The sequence below is a fragment of the Manacus candei genome, unplaced genomic scaffold, assembly GCF_025592945.1.
Source record: "Manacus candei isolate 608988 ecotype Guabito, Panama unplaced genomic scaffold, ASM2559294v1 h1tg000041l, whole genome shotgun sequence".
NCBI lineage: Eukaryota > Metazoa > Chordata > Aves > Passeriformes > Pipridae > Manacus > Manacus candei.
The window spans coordinates 473911-499296 of record NW_026138089.1 but is presented as its reverse complement, the minus strand read 5'-3'; the positions used below and the strand labels follow the sequence as shown (position 1 = coordinate 499296).

Sequence of the window (25386 nt, the reverse complement as noted above, 5' to 3'; positions counted from 1 at the left end):
GACAAATCTTCTATGAAAACCAACTATTATTTTGTAAGCTTGCACAGAATTAATGAACTGAGGAAGCACTTCCAATGCATACCAGCACTTCTTTCTTTGCGTTTCATTATATACAAAGCAGTGGTTTAGGCAGCAATTTCTACAAGAAAGCGGTAAAAGGCAGGACATAGAAGAATACTCGTTCCTCCTTGGACTCCTCTGCACATACACTTCTGCATCTTGCCAAGTTTGTAAGCTGCAAAAGCACAGTGTGTAATGACGATGCTCTAACCCTTTTAGTGCATTGCATTCTACAAACTGAGCTGAATTTTACTTCCAAACAAAATTTTGGCTGCATTCCTTAGTGAGTACATGCTGTTCTCACATTGACAGGCTATTCCTTTCTCTCACTTAAAACAATTTGATGGATTTTAAATTTTTTTCACTTGTTCCTAGATGGGCACAGTTTATATAAATCAGTTCCAGCCAACAACTCCAACATCAAAAAAGACAGTTCTTATTTTCTTACTTAGGTCATTGTGTTGAAATTATATTTTCTCTACTTTGTTTTTCGTATAATTTGGAATTATGAGGATAATTTAAAATACCCTTTAGACTACAATTTAATTGTCTGTTGTAAAGCTTTCCTTTTTCTAGCTCAACATTTAATAAAGTGCTAAGTTTGACATTACATAGTTTGGTGAGAAATTTAGCACTGGATTTCAGTGAGTAAAAAGAATCCCTAATCATAAGCAATGCAACACTATCCTATGATTTTATATTCTTATATATTATGTAAATATAATTGTCTTAATACTGCCTTTTTAATAGAAATGGTTTGCTCAGAACCTCCCTATCTTGAAATAATCACACTGGCCACAAGTAAGTATGGGGAATTTGAATGGTAGTATGAGTAATAAAATGTTAAGAAAACTACAACATCAACCTTACATTGTTATATGTTACATGTAACAGCAGAATTGAGAATGCTATTATTAAGGAGCCTTTCAAGTTTATTTCATTGGTAAAAAAAAAAAAAAAGAGTCATGCTCTAATCTTTACTAGAGCATAAAGGCATAATGCAGCTTTATAGTGAGGAGTACGTGTAAAAAACAAGGCAAAGTTTAGGCCTAACTGCATTTTCTGTCAGCCAATATCTTAAACTAAAAGGACCATCTGGTCAGCCTCTTACATGGTGTAGAGTTAAAAGAAAAAAAACTAGAATGGTTACATCTTCTGTAGGCATTGGAACAGGACAAAGGTGGATAGGGAAGTGGTGGATATATAGTATAATAACTTCCAGCTGCTGTATCATCTGTCTACTGGTAGGTATGCTGAAATAAATAAATGATCAAAAAAAATCTAATAAAAAAAATATCAACAAAGTCAGGATGAGTTTTTGTAAATAAGAACTTGCAACACAAGTGATATGAAAGCAGCAAGATGCTTAAAATGCAGAATCTTATTTATTATACATCAGGTAGATCAAAGCTTCTCAGTGATAACAAGGCACTGATTGGGGGTTGCCACCTGTTTGGTCTCACTTGCAATGGAAGTCTGTGAGGTGAATTTGTGTTAAAGGTTGTCAGTACAGATTACACTTATGAATGGTTTACATTGAAAAAAACCCACAAATTATTCTTATTTTGCTGAAGAGGTTTACTCATTATTCACCAGCACATATGCTACTTTCTTAGTTAATACAAAAAAGGATATTCTGTATAATTCAGGAATGTTTCTGAAACAAACAAACAAAAAAATGCAGGCAAATGCTCTTACTTGAGGCACATCACTTTAAGATAGTGGTAAAAAGACCTGAGTAGTATAAAATTAGAATATATTTGAGCTGTGGTTTTGGAGAGTGCTGAGCCTTGCAGCAGGCTGGGCTCAGAGAAGAAAGATTGTGGCAAGCAATCTCAAGTCTAGACAATGAGGCAGGAGGCAGTTTTCTAGCGGTTTTTTTTTTGGTTGGTTGTCTCTTTTGTCTAACCTCTTCACAAAGAACAGAACAGCTGTGATTTAAGGAAAATGCATGGCTATAAATTTCTAAGTTATTGGGAGGATCTAATAAAGAGTGGATTGAGGAAAGCTGAAAATCTGCAAGATGTAACAAGGCAAGGCAAAGCAGTGACAACCTTTGTCATTGTCCTTGAAATTCGCTGCAGAACTGGCTAAACAGATGAGCATAACTTCAGTCTGGAGATGTCAGAGCACCACTGGGCTCTCAGAACTGTAAATGACTATTTGTAGGAGATAAACTTAATGCATATTGGCAAGAAAACGGAAGACTGAGTAAGAGTCAGAAAGATCTCTTTAAAGTAGGTGGAAACTTAATTTCAATTTATAAAACTGGGGAAAAAAGTTGCAAAGTACTTTAAAAACCACGGGTACCAAAATAAGAATTGTTTGGGAGGTCTCTGGGTGTTACAAATACATGTCACTGACCAAAACCAGTGTCAGGACTGACACAGGAGAAAGGAGCCCCATCAGCTGACTCAATTCAAACCAGAGAGGATCATTGCAAGACCGCACGATGTGGGTGCAGGCAAGTTTGATAAAGGATTCACACTGACAGAGCCTTTTCCACTCCTTATTTCTAGAATAGTGAGCAAATGCCCCAGAGCAAAGCAGCGCTGAGGGTTTTGCGCTTGATTTTCTCAAGAGAAAGCTGTACAGATACAGATTTGTGTTTTGCCAGTGGCAAATGTTTATTTCACAATATTTTGGGCACTGATGTGAAAAAACATGATACATGAGAGGAACTGCTGAGAGCCAGATTCTGATCCCTTTTACACTACTAAAAATAAGAGGAAGCTTTGCTGAAAAAATCAATGAACATATCTCTCAATCCATGCAAGCTGCTTTAAACACAGAACTTAAATTTGATTTGCAAACTTCTGGCACTAAGTCTGACTGGAACCTAAACTGCTCCCACCATAACCTGGGAGTCCCTCTGTAGGTTCTTCTGCTCACTTCAAGATTGTTAGAGTGTGATGAAATATTTATTCCTCACTAAAAGTGAAAACAAGAGAAGAAATAATAGCATATGAAAGCAAGCTTTAACATGTAATGACCATAATAGTAAGGTTTTGCTTTTGTGCCATAGCACAATTAAAATAGTGGAAAACCAGAGGAATGAAGATATGCAGGAGAAAATATTTGTCAAACATGAAGATACAGAATGCTGTCTGCTGTTCTAATTGTTTGCCAATATTACAAAAGTATTAAAAGCATAAGCACTTCCATTAACAGGCAGTAATTAATAAAAACTAACAAGGCGATTTCTCCTATGTCCCGAAAGATAATCTCATGGTGGTTTATATCGAAATAGCTCATTTCAGTTTCAGAAGTTCAAACCAGTATTTGGAAATGGTGGTGAGCTCATCAGTAAGGGATCTTTGGGAATCAGTTTTTTAACCTCTAATTTTCAGGTGATACTTAAAGTAATCGGAAGTACCAGAGATAAAATATGGTTTTCGGTAACTGGGTCCTACTGGCTAAAAAGCTCTCGCTGGCAGAAATCTGGAAGAAATTTCTTTCTAAACACTGAAGTAAAATTTCAAGATGCCTCTATTCCCAATTACTTGCACTAAAACTTTATAGATGAGAAATAAAAATGTGGTTTTGGTTTAGTAGTTCTAACTCTTGGTTTTTATTTTTTATTCCTGTAATCATTGACATTTCTAGCTACAAAATACAGTCTGTTACACTCAGGAAAACAGCTGCAAGGCATTTATTTCCACTCTCGAGGGCGTCTACAGGTTTAAGCTGGGTATGATTTTAAAGAAGAATAATATATTAGAAAGTTGAGAATAGTTCATTTGCTTACTTCTGCTTCTAAGTTTACTCTTTAGAAGGGAAATCTGCAACTAGCACGGCAGATCTGAAATCTGTATTCACAGAGGTGCATCTCCTTCTGTATTTCTAGACCAAATTCAGAAACATCTTTAATGAAGAACAGCTTCAGTAGCTTTTTCAAGGACATGCCTAAGTAGAAAGTATACATACATATATTTGGGGAAACACAGCATTTACCCATTTTGGATAAATAAGAAACTGGCAATTTCCTCTCATTTGCCACACCACTGCTCAAGGATCTGTCTGTGACTGAATGGAGTCTGGAATGGAAAATAATAATCTGTCACTGATCCTTCCTCTCTGCCTATCATTATTCCAATAAACAAGGCTATAAACCCTTGCAATTTAGGTAAATCTTTCTAATGATGTTATAGTTTAATTATTGTGAAGAGCTAATAATCTAAAAAGATCTCCAAAGCTGATTCTAAAAAAGATAAGTTACTTAACTGATGATTATAAGATTCAGCGTTGCAAGAAACTAGTACTGAACTTAAGAAGCTTGCTTAGATGGAATGCTAGGCACAAAATCTTTTAGTTAAATGAAGATTGCATTCTGGATTCAGTGAAAATTATTTAGTTTTTATGATGCTACACTTCACTGAATTTATCTGTGAAGATCAAATGGTAAAATTCTGCAAAATATTACAGTTCAGTAAGTATACTCACTGCAGTAGGATATGGAAGTCTAAAAGAGAGAAAAGGAACTGCTTTAGCATGCTGAATCTCCCAGAAAGCATCTGACAAGCCACAAAAAAAGGAAAAAAGTGGAGTGAATCAGCATAGGGGGAAAATGAACTTGGGCTAGCAAAAAGGTGCTTCTGTAAAAGAAAGAAAATAAGTGGTTGAATACATAAACCTATGTGTAGATGTTTTTAGAACCTCAGTTACTGCAATTCCCTTCTGTGTTAAAACCATCCAAGAGCTAAACACCAAATGTCAACCCACATGGATAGTTTTTAGTTAACCTGAGAGCGCTTTTCCTCAGGTATATAAGTATTCACCATTTTTAAGGGTTTTCCAATTCTGCAGGTCTCACTAGCTGAAAAATTAATCAGTACTACAATGGTGAGTATGAGCAAGGTAATCTCTGTATGAAAATGTACCCCATTTATTCAAATACAGGAATATCTTTCCTGAAATGGATAATACCCCCAGCTTTTCCAATGCATTAAAGTGTGTTTACTCGTTAAAGACTCTTCTCTGCAAAATTATGCAAAATGAAGTATTTTAAAAAGATGAAGAGGAAAGAAGGAACCTTCATGTGCCAAATTAAAACCCAGAGACGTAATGCTAGAGAACATTTAGTTACTTCTGGTCTGTGCTCGTTAATGAAAGCCAGGATACTGCAAAGTAAAACAGTAGTCCTACTTACCTCACCCTGTTCATCATCTACTTCCCTCAACGTCTTCCCTCTTGCTTTTTTTTTCTTAACCCCTTTCTGCCTGCACACAAAATATTTGGTTTTAGAGGACAACTATTGAGTCTCCTGTATCCATGGCATGCTTTTCTTTGAACAAGGCCTATGTGAACAGGATGCCTCAGGGTGCATTTAGGAGGTGCAATGCTAAACTGTTTCTCAAACTGCAAAATATTGCTGCAACGTGCTTCCAGACAACTAAGTCCTCTTTAAGCTTTGAGAAAAAACAGTAGCCAGCACCACCTCTTCCAATAAAGGATACTGGAGTACGCTCATAATCTACCTTGGTTTCTCTCATGGATGAGGAGCATCCATTTTTTTTTTGTCCTTAATTCTAAAATGTGCAAGATGAGATGGTATTTGAATATTGTTTCACTAGAGGTGATGTATGCACTTATATTTTAATTCCTGAGAGGGAAGAAAACTGATATATAAATAACGTCATGTAACCAACAAATCCAGCACTGAGCACACTCCACTTGTGGGGGGACTGACCGTGTTTCTCTGTGCACACATCTTTTGCAGAGTCTCAGCAGAATCCATTACTTGGTACAGATCCTTGAGGAGAAGTGACAGACTTTATATGAAACTGTACCATTGAGCAGCAGGCTGGCAATGAATAAATGTCGCTCAGGAGGTTAGACATGCACAGCTGTAGAGATTGTGAAATTCAACCTCTGCCCTGAAAAATAAATACCTCAAAAAAATTTGGGAAATTCTAGAACAGCGACATCCAAATGAATATAATAATTTTACTTGAAATATATGAGTTTGAGCCTTTTCTATTTATGAATGACAAGTGAAGAAAAATCTTTTTTTGGAAACAAAAGCACAACAAAACATTTGCTGTTGCCCTGAATACTAATGATGGAAGACTGTTGCTATGGTGATGCTAATTTTAACGCTCTTGCCTGTGGACTTCATATGAACTGCCCGTTTTAACTTTTGCAAATGTCATTTACAAAATGAAAACCCATTAATGACTGGCGAGGGCACAATGTTCCACTTTAATTAGAATAATAAGGAATGCTGATGCACAAAGTACAGGTTTGTGAATTGCTACAAAGCCCACACTGTCAAAATTAATTACCTCTGATAGGGACTTTGTTCTAATTTTTTTTTTCAAAAGGAAGCTTTAGAATAATACGACCGTAGCTTGACTCAAAGTTGAAAGCAGGCTCTTCTTTTAATACCAAGGTGGAATAAAGAAGTTTCTGACAGTAATAGAAAAGGTACAGCAGAGCTTAGAACTGTGACTGAGCCATGCTGAAGGAGCACCGATTCCAGGAACAGGGAAATGCAAGTGCCAATGCTGCCAGTAAAAGTAAAATATTTTTCAGAGAAACACCTGCTCAGAAAAGCAGGTAGGATTTGGAAAACAGAGTTTGTGTTTTCGAAGAATTTAAAAGTACAAATTGAGGACAATAAATTGAGTGGGTGCTGGGATATGGTTCTGGTTTAAGTTGGTGGGGTATTGCTGTGACTGGTTAATTGGCAAGTGCTGAGGCAAGTAGATGATGTTTAAAAAAAACTTGCATAGATAGTAGTGGTAATATCTTTTGTAATGCACCAAGCCCTTGCAAATCATGAGCATACATCTTTCATGAGAAAGGAAAAACCTTGCAACTACCATTTCTAATTTTGGAGAAACGTCTGAGCATATAAAGTAGGTGCTATGTTGCTAATGGCATTTCAGTAGTACTGACTGCAGTGAGGAAAGAATACTGCAATGAAAAGCATCATAGGCAGCTGCTGAGAGTACATTATATGGACTAATTGTTATTATTAAATATCTCCATTGTAGCACCACTTAGAGAATCTAATTTAGAGTTGAGATCCATTGTGTCACATGCTTCATTAACAGAAAGGAAACTTGCCTTCTCTTGTGAAGAGCTGAGTTGGTTTAAGAACTTGATTTATCTTTATGCTACGTCACTGGTTCAATGTGAGATTGCTGGAAATGGGGACTAGCGTGAGGATGAATAGCTGCTAAAACATTTTCCTAAATTCTCATTCATGATAGACTGTGGTTTAATGATTGGTCAAACTTTCTTCCAGCAGCACCAGCAGGAACTCCACTCTCAGTCTATTGGTATGCTTTAGTGCTGTTTTAAAACAGCACTGGCCAATTTTGCCCTTGAATTGTTGGCTATTGTGCAAGCCTCTGTACTTGCATACAGCTCTGCACTCAGGACGGCTGGAATTTCATGGTATTGTACAAAACTGTGCAAAAAATAGATTTGACTGAAAATGGTTGTGTTTACTGAGTCTGCTTTTAAGTGTAAGTTTTTCTGCCAGTGATTCAACTGAGAACTCATTTTCCCCTTGCTGTTTGTTATGTGCAGAAGTAACTAGATGACCAGTGAACATCATTCTAATCAAAGACCTTCTTCAGTGAGCACCTGCTCTTCATATAGGGGTGTTCAGAGAAGGGCTTTATGTTGAAAATGTGACTATAATTTTTACAGAGAACACCAATATGCTCATGTGCTACTGCTGAATGCAGCTGTACCTGGTGTGGTGAACAGCCTTGAGGCAGCTTGTTGCTTTCAAGAGTCAGTAGACTCAGGATTAATTCACATTTCTGCAGTACCTTGTCCTATGGTATATTATCTCAGAACAAAAAGGGACAAGAGAGGTTCTCTTCCATAGTAGGAAAAACTTTAGCAGCTAGGTGGAATTCAGAGGGAGTCAGAAGCAAATAGCAATTAACAAATATGAAGCTGATATGTGTTAAAAAACTGACAGTTGTAAACCAAGTTAGGTAACTTCCCTATATACAAATGTTTAGAATTTATGGAATTAATCTAACATAGATAAAATAATCTGAGAGAGCTGTCTCACAGAAAACTGTTACTAAACATCATTACTAAGACACTTAGCTTTTTACGGTTTTGTGCCCAGGCTCCCCAGGTAAGAAAGTGATATTTCTGACAATGTCAGCCCCTGCAAACACTGATGGACAAAGAATTCGAGGTGATTTAAGTTAATGGAGCCTGCTGTTGTGGGAACTTCTGCTGGATCTAGATCACCTCAGTCTTCTTCAAGACAGGTGAGACACCTGGATAAGAAAGGACTATTTCTGTTGTTCCTTAAAACTCTGTTAATCCATGGGAATGGGTGGAATGTAAAAAGTATCTGCCTTTTGTGCAGAGGAACAGTAAGGCTAATACAGTGGTAAGTAACCAAGCAATAATCATGCTCCAAACTGTAATCTGGAATTAAGTGATGGAGAGAGCAATAGTGTTGCAAACAATTTCTAAATTCTTCTCACATATTTCATAATTCATGCAACAAAACACTCTGAGCTGTTACAATTCATGTAACTTTCACATAACTATTGTTATTGTGTATTGTTAATACAGTGAACACAGCATCTCTTAATGAGCCAGCAATGGCTGAGACTGAACGAGATTAGTTCTATCTAATCATAGTGACTGAGTACCAAGTAAAAATCTCTCAGAAGAAGATGACTATTTCAGGCAGGAATCAGAAAGTACTTGTTTGGTGTAGGAAAAGGAGATAAATTATCTTAAGGACAAGCAACACTAAATGTGTAAGTAGGCATAAAGTGCATGTAGGATAACTAAGAGAGGCAGCAAAACATTGTGTAAAATAATTGAAATGTCAACAGAGAAACTGTTAACAGAAGAAAACATCTGTTTTGGTCTTTTTGAGCTTGGGATTTAATAACCATCTAATGGGTAGTGCTATAAACAGGAGAGAAAACTGTAATTAACAAGTTTAGAAGTCATCAGCATAACTAAACTAAACAAAACTCTGAAAGGAGTGGTGCTGGGGTTTCTAGCAGGATATGCCCAGGGACTGAAGACTAACAGCAGTGCTAAGAGAAACTAGAATAAAGAGGATAATGGGCTGGAGGAAGAGTGTTTCCAGGGAGAGGACGAGCCCTGCAAAGGGAGCATTAGAAAGCAAGGGGAAGATGCAGAATAAGTGAGCAGTAAATTATTACAAGGCAAAGCCTGACAACAAGCCAAGGGAAGACAAGAAAGGACAGCAGCAAGATGGTTTGTTGAAAGTGGTGGAATGACCTAGAAGAATGTGAACTCTGAAAAGATTCTTGGAATTGGACAGCAGGAAACTGTTAGTTACCTTATTAAGAGCTGTTTTAGGGAGAACACAGAACAGAAGCTAGAAATGAAATGACTGGGCAGGAAAAAAAAACATGGACTAGAAACAGACACAAATTCCAAGAAAAAGAAGGGCAATGTTCTGGATATTGAACAGTGTCAGAGGAGAAATTTGTTTTGTTTTAAAAAGGGCAGTCCTGAAGAAAGACTCCCATGTAAGGAAAGAAGTAGCAGATAAACCTAAAAGGTTTATCACTAGAAATCTTAAGTCCTAAACAAATTTTGTTATGCTCCTAATGTCTAGGGGGCTGAAGAATTTAAGCAAATAGACTTGTTCTCTAACATCCAGCTACTTCATGTCCAACTGTCATTCTTCCAATTACTTGTTTTGAAGTACACTATCTGTAACTGGCCAAGAAACTTGCTATGACCTCAACGAAATTAGTTTCAAATGAAATTTTTCTCCTTTAAACAAATAATGGTTTTAAATAATATTTCTCTCACTGTGACAAGCACTTTGCCTTGAGTTCCTATTGCTGCACAGTAGTACAGCAGCAGCTTGATGAACATGCTTTCCTTTGACATGGACAGACCATATGGTCTGTGATTGTCATTGGTGGAGAAGTCCTCCTCCGTTTTTTTTTCTTTTGGCTAATTTCTAAATAGTGTTCACAGAAAAACCCACCAAAAACACCAAACACATTGAAAATGAAGATTATTCAGGTATAAGTTTAGTTTAGGCATACTTCTAGAAAATTACGTAATTTAAATCCAATAAAATACATAGCTGTTTAACGTGCTTTTCAGTCATCTCTGAAAGTATAGAATATGGCTGTCACTTGGAGCCAGCTTTTCTTTTGTGCTTCACAAAGGCAATATGAAACATGCAGTAATTTCTTAAATACAAATGCATGCTTTCTATACCTACTGAAACTATAATTGTGAGGTTTATATTTAAAGAAAATCCAAAGCCCTATTTGTATGGGTTGGTGAATAACTCTGAATGATAGTTCAGCTACAGAGATTAGTTTTACATTTTAAACTGCATATATTCAGAATGATTTTTTAATGAACTTGAACTAGCATTGTCTTACAAAAGAAAACACCAAATATCAACACTGTTGTGAAAGCAAACTTTTAATATTCATTGACTACATTTTTATAGTCAAGAATCAGCAAAACGCAGCAGAAAAGTAATTGAACATGACTGCTGTAGCTAACAGCTGATTAATATACACAAAAATATTTCACATTAGAACTAATTTACTAAGAAAATCTGCTCAGTAAAACTGGCAACTGCGGTATGACTGGAGCTGGTGAAAACATGGAAGTAGAGGATGCTTTTAAGCACAGAACTAAATGCAAGTTAATGACATGCAACACTGTAATCAAGATGTAAGAAGAACTATAATAAATGTAGGCTTGCTTACTTTAGAACTTCTCTAAGTTTAGGTGTTTAATCATATTTATCAAATTCAGTACATGATTTTTTTACCCAGGGGTTCTCAGCAAACATGGTTAAAAAAATGCCTCACTGATGGGAATTTTGTTTTAAATATTTTTCAAATTGTTCCTTAACTGTTTGGGAAAAGCTAGTCTCAGCAGTAACAAGAATACATATATGTGCATATAACACATTTTTTAACCTTAAGATTTCAACCAAATTTGTATTTTTAAACCTTCAAATGAACTTTCGATTGAGGGAAGATTTACCTATGAGTTTACTTCATATTGTTATTCTCTCTGTGTTTATATCTAAAACTAAATTATCCACTGGTTTACTTAGGGACATCTACAGTCTCCTCTATGGCTGTATCCTCTTTACTGCAGCTGCTGTTTTTGCATCTGGTCACATTTGCAATGCCTTTAACTTTTTTCTATGTTTTGTAAAAGGTGTGTAGGTGAGGGCAGCTACCAGCGTTGCCATTGATGAAGTCCTAAAGCTGAATGCAATTAAGCAGAGTTAAACTGAAGATGAAAGAGTAGATAAAAATTACTGATCTAGGAGGACACATGCAGCTCCTGATTTTCTAATGAAGGTGCAGCTTTTCTGTGTTTCAGCACACAGCAGAATCTGTTAGCTTTTTGTCACATTCTTTACAATGTTGTAATGTATATCGCTTTGCTTATAGACCCTCCAGAATGGTGGATTGGAAAATACTACTTGGAAACAAAACTTACTTTACTATTTCAGTGGTTTTATTCAATTGAAATTTAATTACTTTTTATTTGTCTTTATCATATTTCTTTATTCCATATTTTCAGGTCATAACCACTAAAATACTGGAACAAACCCAATAAATTTGTACAACTATATACCCTTAAAGTCCCACCTATTTGAGATGCTTATGGGATATTTCCTGCTGCAAAAGTGTCTCCTAATTATAATCAAAGTATGACACTCATATCCCGTCCAGAAATGCTCTGGGCTATGATTAAAATCTTATCATGGTGTTTTATGTTGGTAATATAATTGAAATGTTTGTATTAAGTCATCTATTCCACGTCAAGCAGAGTAATTTTCTAGCTAGCTCTTCACATTTTAATTCCATGCCTGTAACATTTCTCTCTAACAATTTTTCTTAGTATGCTTCATGAAGGGTGCCATAAACCTGAAGTATTATGTTTTACAACATTTTCTCCAATAATACAGCTTTTAAGCAAAAAAATGGAGTTAAGTTTCTTAAAATTGAAGCACAGAGAAATGTATCTTTGCTCCTCTACTCCTGTAGTTCTGCAGCAGTGACAGAAAAAGCATCTTGAAAAAGAAAACCAGGAGACAAGTACCTAATAAAATTCAAAAGGCAATCTGGGCTATTTAATAGCCAGATATCTAAAGCAGCATTTTTATACTTAAATGTTAGAATAGTAAAAACTTTCCTAGCAGATATTGAGATAAATATAAAATACCTGAATGTGACTGAATTATCATGGTTTTAAGTATTTAGATTTCTCTAAAAACTTTTACCTACTGAATGGAAATGTTAATGTTAATCCCCCTCACATCAACAGCCCACTAAATTTCATTAACATAATAGTGTGTAAATTCACATTATAAAGTGTGAAGTACATAAGAATAAAATTCATACCAACAACTTTGCACATATTTACAGCAACCTTCCTTCTTAGTGATTTCCTGCTCTATTAAGCAAGTTTGTGCCTCCCACCAGCCTCCAACTTAAAACCTACGTAGGGTATTTATGCCAACAAATTTTGGTCCTACTGAAAAAGAGGAGGGAAGATCAAGACACACAAACTGGGTGGGTGTTGAGTAGCAAAGTTTGACCTTTGCTTACTACTCTCCCCTGAAGGCTCCACTGCAGACACAGTGACCCTGCTAGGCTGGTTATATAGAGGGTGCTATTTGATAATGACTGTTGTGTTGTACTGTAATCTCATTTCCTGAGCTCAATTGCCATGGAAAAAAACATGAATGCTTGTCTTATCAAAGCTACTTGTAAGAAAAGCAATTCATTCAGAGATGTGATGCACTTTTTATGGTTGGTTTTTCTGAAATTATCTAGCCAGGGATTTCCTAATATAAAAGTTTATCTCATGAATACTTGAAATTCAAATCAAATAAGTAGCATGCAAGAGGCTGCCAAACCTATAGATCATATTTGAAATTGTAATTTATCTCGTAGAACTAAACTTTTTAAACAGAAAATAAGAAGTAAGAAAAATGAATATAGATGATTTGATAATTCTTAACCTAGCCATTAGAATCTTCACTTAAATCTAAATGCAATCTTATTGACATTTAAACAGTTCTCAACTAACTCATTTTATGTGTCCCTTAGAATCTATAGCTCCTAAGTGTAATATATACCCAAACTAATTCTCAGGATTGAAGGTCTAAAGACTGATATGCAACACAGAACTGGTTTCAGCTATTACGTGACAAGAAGAACAAAAAAAATTGAAACAGATCCCATTAGGAGAAAAATGGGCCAAATACTTCATAGTCATGGTTCAATAAGTAAAGACTAAACAAATCTCTCATGACAAGAAGTGTGCCAAGACAGGTGGGGAATATTCTGACTAATAGGAACTTATTGCAGTCTGTAGAACTGGGATCTTAGAAGGTCAGAGAAAGGATAGGTTCAAGAGCAAGTCAGCATCCTCCATGAGCTCATTTGGGGAAAAAAGTCAATCAAGAAAACACCTGACCTTGCTCTGACAGACAGGGCACTTAGGGAAACAGGAATAGCCCAGCTGGTATGTCTGATTATTGAACTCTCAGTCTTCTCTCGATTGTTGCATTGCCCTAGATGCCAATACAGAGCATTTACATCCTCCAAAGCCTGTGCCTCCATAGCAAATAGAGCTGGAAATGTAAATCCTGCTTGTTCATACCTGCTTCTTTTCTCATTGGTATTGAAACATTTCTTAACACACAATTATTAATTATACTCCTGCCACATTTTAGACTGACAAGATCATAAAGAAGACAAAAAAAAGGCACAGTAGGTGAAGAGGGATCAATTTAATGCTGACTCTTATTATATGGATGGAATTTTTCTTGAGTGGAATGGGGAAATAGTTTGTCTATTTGTGGAACTGCATCAGAAGGGACACAGAACCAAGGGCAATGCAGACAATGGATGTGGTAAGTGCTGCTTTGGAGAAGCTGTCAGTCTTTGGAGGAAACAAAGAAAGTATGAGACTTCTTGGTATAACAAGAATATGTAAAAAAAAATCCGAGATATTGTTCCCCATTTCCTTAAAGATTACATTGGACAGTTGTCAGAAGCTGTCTCCTCTTTGTCTGTCATCTAAATTAAGTATGTAATTGATCTTTAAAAAAAGAAAAGTCTGACAGGCAAATCTTTCTATTTTTTTCCTTAATGTGTCTAATCTTTTCAAGTTCAAAGCATTCCAGTGGAAATCAAACATAATTCCTATTTTTGAATCCTGCTCATTAAGCACACAATGTTTAAAACATGGGCTTTGAGTCGATAGCAATAAATTTTAGCTATCAGGAGCAGCTGTAAAATCTACTTTTTAATGGAAGATTTGGCATATACTCTATAAAATAAGACCATATTGTATAGATGTCACTCAACTTTGTAAAAATTATATTGCCTATGTTAATTTTTTATTCATTTACTTCAGTTGTTAAATCCAGTTGGGCTACATTTAACAACTAGAGTAAAATGAAGCTGATAGAAATGAAGTAAAAAGTCAAATTCAAGCAAAAATCACATTCAGCTTACAACAAATACAACTTCATCTACAATAAAAGTAAATTACTTAAGGTTATGTAATTATGTTCTATTACACTACAAATACATGAACTCCTTGTACAGTATCAAAAATTTACTTTTTCACACTATTGCCTAGAAAAATAGTTCATTTATTACTTTCCTACTCCCAGAGCTGGAAAACAATGAGCAGCTGGATTGAGTAGATTCAAAATGTTGATATGTCCCCTTTAATTTGGAAAACAGGAAAGGCAGATTCCATCTAAAATTCTCTTCCCCAGCTCATTACCTGCATAACACATTTTAAGAGATTTAACCTGCACAAAAATTACCCTTGCACTGCTTAACCCCTCTGTAATGCTTAGCACTGTATACTCTTCGTGAACATTTCTACTGAATGAATTTGACAACAAAGCTTAAGAGATTTACTCTCCACTTAACTATGAGCAGTGTCATATCAAGAGGACCAAGTGTTGTGTAAGCACCTGAGGAAGCTGCTCTCTGCCCTCCACAACGTTACACCTGCTATGGTGGGAAAGCACATGGCTTCCCTCAGTTACTGCCCATAACAAGAGGCTACAGCCCTGCCCCCAGTTCCCACACAAGCCAGGATATGCTAAAACTGCTGCTGAGTACTTACAGTTCATTTAAAAACAAATTAAATCCCCTTCAGTTACTTCTCATGTGAGGGCAGTAAGTCCCTGCTGACAGATGGTAACAAAGAGCAGACCTACAGTATCTTCCTTGAGTGCTCTTGCTCAATCAGCAGGAACACATCTGTTTATACCCTCTGCTTTCATTTTAAAGGTAGTTAAAGGCTCAAGATTTCTAATTTATTTACACTGTGAGTTTAAATTTTTGTGACAAGTTTTGGAACCAAGGCTTCACAACCCTACAAATCATAAAGAAAAACTCTGCACTTGGACAAACCTCCAAGAAATATCATTTAGGTTTTGATGCTAGGCAGCATTAAAATTTACATCACATAAAGGCAGACTGAAAAGTATTATACTTTTTCTTTCCTTCACAATAGTTTCAATTTTCCTATGGAGAGTTCAGAACTGAAAGACAGGAAAAAATCATAATAGCTATGCTTTTAAGAAGCCAAAATAATACCTTTTTGGTACTTGGTAGATAGGTTAACACATGGTTGTTCATACATATGGTTGTTCACAGCTTCACTCACTACATATACATAATCATACATTATTTATTTATGGTTCTCCACATCTCTCTCTGCTCTGTCTGACAGATATTTCCTACTTTCTTTTGTGTCTTGTACTTATCTACATTCTGCAGAAGAAACAATTAACCCAAGTGATTTTCCCAGAACAGCATCTCTTAGCTTTATTTTATCTTGGCAGAATTTAATTCAGATACATTCATTTATCCTGTCTCTAAGTTGAACAAAAGTAAAAGAATCATGGCTTTGATCTGTTTGCTTTTACAATGAAAGCTCAGGGCTCTTAGCTTTCTTTTTTTTTGTGTGTATGTTGAAATTCTGCATGGTTAAACAACAATTAAAAGAGAGAATAAAAATTAAGAGAACAAAGAAGAATGTTTATAGAAACTGGCCTGCTGGATCTCCATTGTGAAGTAGGGAAAGACTGCAGGATCTAAAACTAGCAAAAATATATATCACAAGCTGATACATTAAGTTCAAGTCAAATATTCTCATAGGAAACGACAATGTGGAAGAGAGTAAGCAAGTGGAGATGCACTCTCCTTGGAGTTAGCTCACTGCATAGCTAATTTATATGGATAGACTCACATGGATCTTCTCAAGGAGTCAAAGCTCTGCTCCTGAGAATCCAGCTTTGTCCTCAGCAGGACAAAGTTCAGTGAACTGCTATAATCTGTATAAGAAAATAAGCTTGGCTGGGAAATAACTTGGAACGCTTCCTTTGTGGGAAGCGCTGAGATGAAAGACTACTGTATTTTTGCAGAAGCATTTTAAATCCTTCAAAAGAATGGGCACAGCAAGAGGGTAAGAAGACAGACACTATTAACTGGCAAGTCAGATACACGGAGAGAGAATAATGTCAAAGATAGTACAAATACAGAAGTCACACCTACGAAGTTTCAACACATTGCGGTGGCAGGACTACAGAATTTTATTTTTTAGAGAGAAAGTATGTTGCAGACTTCCATCCAACTCCTCCTCCTTAATCCAAGGAAACAGAGACCTCCTAGCATGGAGTAATGGACAAGTTTGCAGAGCACAGTATAAGCCACACACAAAAGAGATGCAAATATGGTTCACAGGACAGATGCTTAACATCCCCTCGTGCCATAGGAGCACAGGCACTGCTGAGGGATGGGGTTATACAGCAGGACCAGACACTTCTGTTGGTATTGCAAAATGGAAAGCAGACATTTCATTTTGTTATCTGTCACTGCTTTGAAGCAGCTTCTCCACCTGTTCGATTGGAAGATAAGAATATGCGTGTGCATGCATGCACTTGTGAGATCCCTTTCATCATGGGGGGGGAGTTCTGCTAAAATGTGATCTAACTTGAATTACAATGTTAAAATCTGCAGCCTCTCTGCCTTTAGTATCTGTCTTTTTTCGAATTTGAGACTTTTTTTTTAATCTTTTCACGCATATTCAGTAATCTTTGAGGTGTGCATTTTTTCCATCTGCTTTTCAGATTCCTAAGGTAGAGTAATTACCTGTTTTGTCTTCTAAAAGTTAAATTTAGAAATTTTAATGAATACCTAAAACATTGTTAGAGAGTGCAGACATGTCTGTGCCTGCTTCCGCCTTCCCATTTTCTGGGTTGCACTACAGTAAGAGTAGGATTAAGGTCTTCAAAGAACAGGACAGATTAAACTGAAAACTATTTTCTTTTATAGTCTTCTCCTTTTGTAATCTAATAAAACCTATAAATTCTGTACTAGACACAGGGAATATACCAAGGAAGAAGAGATAAAAAAAAAAATTGGTTGGATAAAATATTATTTTTGAGCAATTTTACATGTTTTATCTCAGAGGCAAAACAGGGTTTTTTAACTCAGTAACACCTTGTGGTCTGGGCAAGTGCTCAGTGCCCAGGCAGCAATGTCCACTTGCTGCTTGGGAAGCCAGGATACTTCTGCTGTCCTGGAACACAAAAATTAGATTTCCTCAGTTTGCTGGGGAAGAGAAGGGTGGGGCTGAAATTCTGGCCTAGCTTATTATCTCCATAAGAAGGGAAGCACATGAAAGGGTGGAAGGAAATCCACCAGAATGCTGCAAAGGCCATTAAAAGGCAGTTTTCGTGAGGCTGACACTAGGCCAAGAAACTACCAAATGGCAGGGGCTGGGAACAACTGAAACAGGTTGTACACCGACTATAATTATATTTTCCATGGCAATGATGCCTACACCAATCCAATTTGAAAGAAACCCCAACCAACTGGTGTGAATAAGCTCAAGAAGGAATTATTGAAGTGATAGGTTTAGAGGCAACTAGTTGCTACAGATTAATCAGCTGTATACAAATGAAATTTTAACCAGGAAAATCACAAGTCTTGAAGATACCTAGCCATAAATAAACATCACTGCTGAAGATTTAGCACTAAGCACTGTCTGATTTATGGATTACTGGGTGCAATGTCATTGCAAATGTGAAAGTGATGAGAGAAAACAGTTAAGCATCAAGGGAAAAGCAGATAAAATGGAAGACAGTAAAATGTGTAGCAAATCTGGTTAATGAAGGAGGCTAAGACCAATACTCTGCAGCTTAGCCTTTGTGAAGTTCTTTTAGAGAATTAACAACTGGTAGAAAAGTAATAGGTCAAAGATTAGAGAAAGAATATGCTGCTTTTAAAAGACAAAATGGAATAGAAAACAGTTTGTAAAACAGTTGTTTGTAAATACGAAATATGAGTGATGAGAAAGAATGTAAAGAAAAATGACTGAGGACAGCTGGAGAAGGCAATAGATGTAACAGCTCACTAAGACTCATGAAAATTTAACTGCTTTGTTTTGCATCCCAAGAACAGTAAGTTTTTCTATAAAGGATGTGGCTAAATTTAAACTTACGTTAAACTAGTAACATATGACAGATGCACTTGACCCCTTAACCAAACTAGCAATAGTTTGGTACAGGCTTCAAAGGAAATAAGGGTCTGAGCTGCAGCCAGGCCAAGAATTCCTCTAGGGAACCAACAAAAGGGCAGAGTGACCCAGTGAGCATCGATGCACATGAGCTTGAAACATGGATTGTATCATTAATGTGTGAATAGCAGGTGGCTTTTCCAAGACTCATTTATCAAAGAACAAAGAAAGTTGTGGGTACACGGAGCCTCATGCATACCCTTCCAACTATATTAAATTTGACTATGAGTCAACTTCTTTATCCCAGAACTTTGAAAACCTAAGGGAGCCTCCTCTGAGCTCTCCCTGCAAGGCAGCGTGGCTGCATGGTGGTGATCTCCCTTTGCACTGGGACAACTCTCAAGGTTGTTCCTTGAGGCAGAGACCTTTCTATAAACAACCGATCTTTGGATGACTCCAGCTCAAATTTTCTCTAAATTACAACTGGACTGCACACCAGTGACTGTCCCCTTGAGCTGTGACCCCTCTCAAGGATTGAGATTCCTTACCTGACACCAAGAAATCCTTCCTTACCAAGGTGGAGAGACCCTTATTTACAATAGATCCTCAATAAGTGGCTGATAGCATGCTAAACCAATACTAATGAAATCCATGTAGTTAATTCCTTTAAACATACACCATGGTCCAAGTCTGAGACTAAGACTGGGCCTAGCCACAGCTAAGCTCCATCAGGAGTTTAGAAAACAAGAGAGTCTTCTCCCAAACTCGTGACCCAACAGGAGGGTTTCCCTCACCCTTTGGCATCTTTGGTCTATATGTAAATCATTTGAAATAGATTTGAACTCGATTTTCCTTTTTATGTTTCATCCCTGTAGGATGTAACAGAGTGAACCTTGCCAGTGAACTTTATTAAGCTATGCTTTTATAAACTCACTTTTGTTAATATCTCTGACAGTGATTCTTTAAGCAATCTCAACCACCGATTTGTGACAAACTAGCATAGTTGGCAGGATCCTAAATCAAGATGCATGACTTAATGCTACAACTGTTATGGCTATTAAAATATTTTCTAAGGTGAACAAAATAAAATAAATATATTCTTTGGAATTTGTAAATGACCTAGTATAGAAGACTAAAAAGTATTAAGGAGTAAGCAAGACCAGCACTGACTATTTTTGCACAGTCAACAGTCACCCTTGGCTGCTGGATGTGAGTAGCACCAAGAGAGGTGGGAAGCAAGGCATGAAATGCATCTTGCGCCAACATTAAGAATTGACAAGGAACTTCCCCCCATAACGTCAAGTCATGCCATGAGAAAGAGTAAAGGGGGATCTTTTCTTTCATATTAGTGCCATAAACTGACTCCTACGTGCCAGACCATCAACTTGCTTTCCAGCATGTCTCTGGTAGATTGCCTCTCCTTCCTGATTGAGCTTTCCAGCTTCCTTGTGACTGTTTCATTATTCATAGCCAAATGCAAACATCCAAAAAATTACAAATTTAACGCAAGGGTTAACCAGGCAGGTACTGCTGTACCTCTGAACTGCACTACAGACTCAGTTGCCTTCATGCATAACTCAAATGCTTGTTCTAAAGCTGCTGTAGAAGTTCACCCTGTTGTGAAAGTTGCAACTGAATTGCCATTGCAACTAACTGCAACCAGATGGCTTCAGTGACACTAGCTGAGTTGGAAAAATGTCTAGGGAATATAAGGAGGAATCAGGTAAAAATGTGTATTAAACAATACCCATGTTTCTGTTACCTGCATTGCCATCTTTATAGCAGGTATTGCATCACCTCTTTCCTTCAGAAGTTATATAAGTAGTTCAAGGCATATTACAGGTAAAGAACTCAAAAGAAAAGAAAGAAATATATTAAAACATCTTTGTTGTTGTTTTTGTGTGGTGAATCTGTTTAGGGCACAAGAAGCAGGTGTTTCCGTGTTGTTGATTTTTAAAAAAATTTCTATTCATTTTTTGTGCAGGCACATCTCTTAAAGCAAACTAATTTAATTTAGGAACAAAACTATAAAAGATTAGTCTGTAGGGACTAATTTCCCATGTCATTCCCCAGCTATGGACTTTACCAAGTACTGTCCCTAAAGCAATTCTTAGTATTGAGTACGTGCATTGCTAGGTTAAAAAAACTCCTAGTGTATCACATTTTGCAAAACCTGCCATACATACTGTTCAGTGGGCAATGGCACAAATTAAACTATAATCCAGATACCCTGAAGCTTTACTTCATTTGCAGGTGATTTACAGTAGCATAAACCCAAACAACTTACAAATCAATGCATCCTACAGTGTTTCTAAATAACTAGGACACTTCTATGAAATGTGTAGCATGCTTTACTCCTTCCTCCTTCCCATTTAGGCACTATAGGAGCAGTTCACAATAATCTGAGAAAATTACTAAATATCCTCTTAAATAAGAAATGTAAATAGCTGGAATGAATTACTATTTATACTCACTTGATATAATACGGCACTTTGTTTGGTGAGATTGCCCTCTCCCAGGGGCCTTGGACAGAAGCTGTTAACAACAAACAAACATACAAATAAATAAATAACTGCACACATACATTCATACATAGAAACATACCTAGGAGAGAAACATGGAGGTCAAACAGGAAAGACAACGTTAATCTCTAGAATTACAGTTTTATACTCGGCCACGTTGATACAGGTCTGTTTGCTCAGTTGCCCATGAAGACAGGAAGGATTAACCTACTGTTCAGAAATTTCTGTCCTAATCTGAGAGAAACTGAACTCATTCAGCTGCAAAGATAAATATAAAAAAACCTCCTTGAGAGTTAAGCTTTCAGAACAGATACGAGGCAGAGGAAGCAACCTCTCCTTCTGGTATGTTCTTTTATAGCGCTCCTCCTGCTAATGTGTTTGACTGGGATTTCTTCTATTTCTTTCCTTGTGTGGTCAGCACTTTCCATCTTTATAAGAACAGAATTATGCACTTGTTTACAAGTTACACTGAGAGACCATCTAAGTATTTTGTTTATTCTCTTGTTGACTTGTTCTAATTGGTAAACACTTTTATTTTTATTTCTCCACATTACTAATTGTGCTTATTGCCTTCCAATAACAGCAAATAATGGAAAAAAAAATGACAGTGTGATCACAACAAATAGAGAGGAAATTACATTACTCACTCTTGTCTATCACAGTGTTAAATGTCAACATCAACTTACAGCATAGTGAAAATATTTTGTAGCAAAGGTTTTATAAATCTCATTGTGGCAAAACAATTGTAAAGTATTTTTCATTAGAGGTTTTATTAGAGGCAGAGATAATTTATAGATTAGGCCATAATCAAGAGGTGGTTTTTTTATTAGGAGTTTTTTGTCTGTCAAAAGCAGTAAAACAAGAATTTTCTTTAATATAATGATTAAAACAGAAAACATATGAAAAGTGATGTAGTGGAGGAAAAAAAAGCCTGTATGTTTCACCCAGTGTAACCCTTCTTTTTAGTGACCCCTACTGTTCACATAGGAAAGTAATTGTTACCAAGACAACTAGTATTCAGCTGCTTGACCATTTGGGTCTATTTTCTTTCCCTCTCTTATTCAAAATAGATACTTTAAAAACACCACTCCCAAACTGCAGGTACTTTAACAGTCAACAAATCACCATCCACACAAATAATAATTTCCTATATACATATTTCATATATTTTGTCCTAGATTCGCAGAAGTCAGTCTGCAGAATGAAGTATAGTGCCCCTCCCTCGCCCACATATTTGAGTGTGGGCAACAAGAGCTGGAGGAAAGAGATGAAACATGCTTAGAAAAATGGCTGTATAGGGAAATCTTGCTATTTTTTTAGAGCTGCATTCACATGAATTGTGAAGAAGGGCTGGAGGGAGGCTGAGGATTCCACAGAGGGGAGACAAATCAGAGAGCAGCAGGGAAACTGGTGCCATTCTAGATGGTCAGAAGAGAAGGAAGAGCTGCTGGGAACAGGGTACAGGCTGGGAAGAGAGTGAATGGGTTTCACATATGTTTAGGACAATGCTAAGAAGCTAGGGAAAGGAAGGAATATGTTTGGAAGAAATAGAATCATAGAATGGTTTGGGTTGAATGGGACCCTAAAGATCATCTAGTTCTGACCTCTCCACCATGGGCTGGGAACCTTTCACTAGCCTGATCCAGCCTGATCTTGAACACCTTCAGGGATGGGGAGTCCACAACCTCTCTGGACAACCTTCCAGTGCCTCACCATTCTTACAGTAAAGAATTTCTTCCTAATATCTAGCCTCCTTCAGCTTAAGGTCATTCCCCTTTGTCCTATCACTTGTGAAAAGTCTCCCTCCATAAATGTGATAATATTGTTTCAGATTACTGGTGGTCAAGGAGTTCTGAAAAATCTACCTCAGCATCTCTGCAGGTCCTGCTGTCTTCAACTTCCAACCAGCCACCTGTAGCTAAGCTGAGTGTCATTGCTTTCCTATTATTTATATTTACACAGATTTGCATCCTTAAAAAAAGTAAAATTAAATTTCAAAGGTATGAACCATGAGAACCAGTAACTCTCAAAGTGTGTAAGAGATAGAATTTTAATTATGGTGTTAGATCTCCTGGAAAACTAGCTCACTGCCCTGCCATTGAAGTCTGCAGCATGACCCATAAAGGCAAGAGCATAGCTGTATCCATTTTAAAATACAAACACTCAAATATACACTTAATTTATACATGATCAAATATTCCTTCTTAGACCAGGCACTGCCATTTTGTTCAATGTTCACAGACTGCACACTGAGGAGCTGTGAAGGCCAAGGCTGCTGTCCATTGAGCTGCAGCTGCTCGGTTTCTGTGTACTGCTATAGCCTCAAATGATGTAAAGATACAATCTGTTATGCCATTTATAGGAATTCAAAAATTATGAAAAATAGAATATTATATTATGTCTTGATGTTAAATACCTTAAAGTAAGGGAATATGTCCTACATTCAACCCTCTTTTCAGGTTCATACAAAATTCTTAAACATGATGCTTAATTATTCTTTCTACTGCTGTATTTGTTCATAAACTGCTGTAAATGCAATTTTGGGTACTGATCCAATATTCTCCATCATCTAGATGGCACTAGGAAACAAAAGCCAAGGAATTAGAGACAGATTACAATTTCATTTTACGCTATCAATTACTAGGTGATTTCTTTGCATGTTTTTATTCAGTAATGCTAACCTGTGTGCTAATATGTGGTCCATCGAATAGTTTTCAAATGCTTACTCAGTGACAATTGTAAGGTTTCTTACCCATAGGGATTGGTATTATCTGAGGAATAATTTGAATGAGATTACAGTAAATTACCATTTTGGAAAATAAAATACCCTCCAGTATTAACTAAGAATTGACCTTCTTATATATTTCTCTCCCAATCTTTAATATTCCCAATGGGAATACTACCAAGCAACAGTTCTCTTCCTTTAAGATTTGTTTTGACTTCAATATCTGAAGGACAGAATAGATTGCTGTGTGTTTTTCAGAAGATGTACTTCTGTTGCTTCTGAATTAGTCTGGGTAAGAGCTTTCCCGTCATAACTTATTATCACAGAATCTCACATACGATAGTGTTCTTGATCCATTAGAAGGGGAACAAATACTTTTGCTTTCATGAGAGCTAAGTGCTATAGGAATAACAAACAATTCTGTGATGTTCTGCATAATTGGATTTAGTGTTCCTTCAAGAGATTGCTGTGAAGCTGTCTATAATACACTTTTGGTCTTCTGGATGATTCTAACCTTGCATAAATTTGAGTTGACAAAATATGCAGTACTTTTTACAGCTACACATAGAGAATAATCATTTCATTTTTGGCAGAAGCTCAGAAGCTGAGAACTGCTGTTTCTTATCTTTGGTTATCAATACAGGTTTACTATCCATTATGAAGTTAGTACAGGTAAATGGTTAAGACCATTTTAGTAGTCAATCTAAAAAGTCTTGCTAGCAAAGGCTGTATGATGCTCTAGTAACCCTGTGTGCTACAGCACTTAAGAAGCAGATATTTCCTGTTTGCTAAGAGTAATTCAAGTGTTTTACTGTTTGAGCTTGCACAGTGTAAGAACCCATTACCATACACTGAGCTACTTTCAATGCTGTTGACTGAAATTAAATACTACAACAAAATATAGGGCATTTTAAGAGTGAATTTAAATTTCCCTATATTTTATTTGCATATGTATACATTTAAATGGTTATTTATTTCATTTTGGAGTTTTTCATTCTGTACATGTGCTAACAGCTGAGACTTGTTTTGCCCATGAACACAGTTCCTGACGGTAAACCTATATCCTTACTTGTTTGCAGAATGTATAATGAAACAGTGGCATGCTGGCTCTCTGAACTTCAGTAATATTTTAATCTATGCAGGGATCTGAATGAAATATTAAAGAGGATGATAGTATAATTTTTTCCTGTGTTGATACTACAAAAAAAATAATCTTATAAATATTTCACTTTAGCACTACAAACATAATGAAAAATACATGTATGTTTACCGATAGTAAACTATTTCTCCTTCAGTTATTCAAAGAGTAAATTTAGTATGTCCACATTTAACTGTTACTCTCAGTAATCCTTATTTACACAGTCAGCACACAATTCTGGTCATGCATGAGTGTACATTGTCAGTTCTAAATACAAAGAAAAATCTTTTGACTCTTATTTGTCACTGTGGGGTTTAGGACAGAAACCACAAAGAAGCAGTGCATAGTGCCCATACACAGTTACAAACAATCTCTCAATTATTTTTTGCTTTGGTACAAATTTATTATAT

General features: G+C 36.5%; 1 protein-coding gene across 4 annotated transcripts in view; it reads right to left on the bottom strand.

Moving 5' to 3' along the window:
- Window positions 1–25386, bottom strand: part of LOC127474395 (dystrophin-like) — a 589003-nt gene that overhangs the window by 92392 nt on the left and 471225 nt on the right. For all 4 annotated transcript variants that reach the window (XM_051795060.1, XM_051795058.1, XM_051795057.1 and 1 more), the window contains exon 20: window positions 21066–21126. In XM_051795060.1, coding sequence (XP_051651020.1) covers window positions 21066–21126 — 61 coding nt within the window. The remainder of the gene's footprint in view (window positions 1–21065; window positions 21127–25386) is intronic.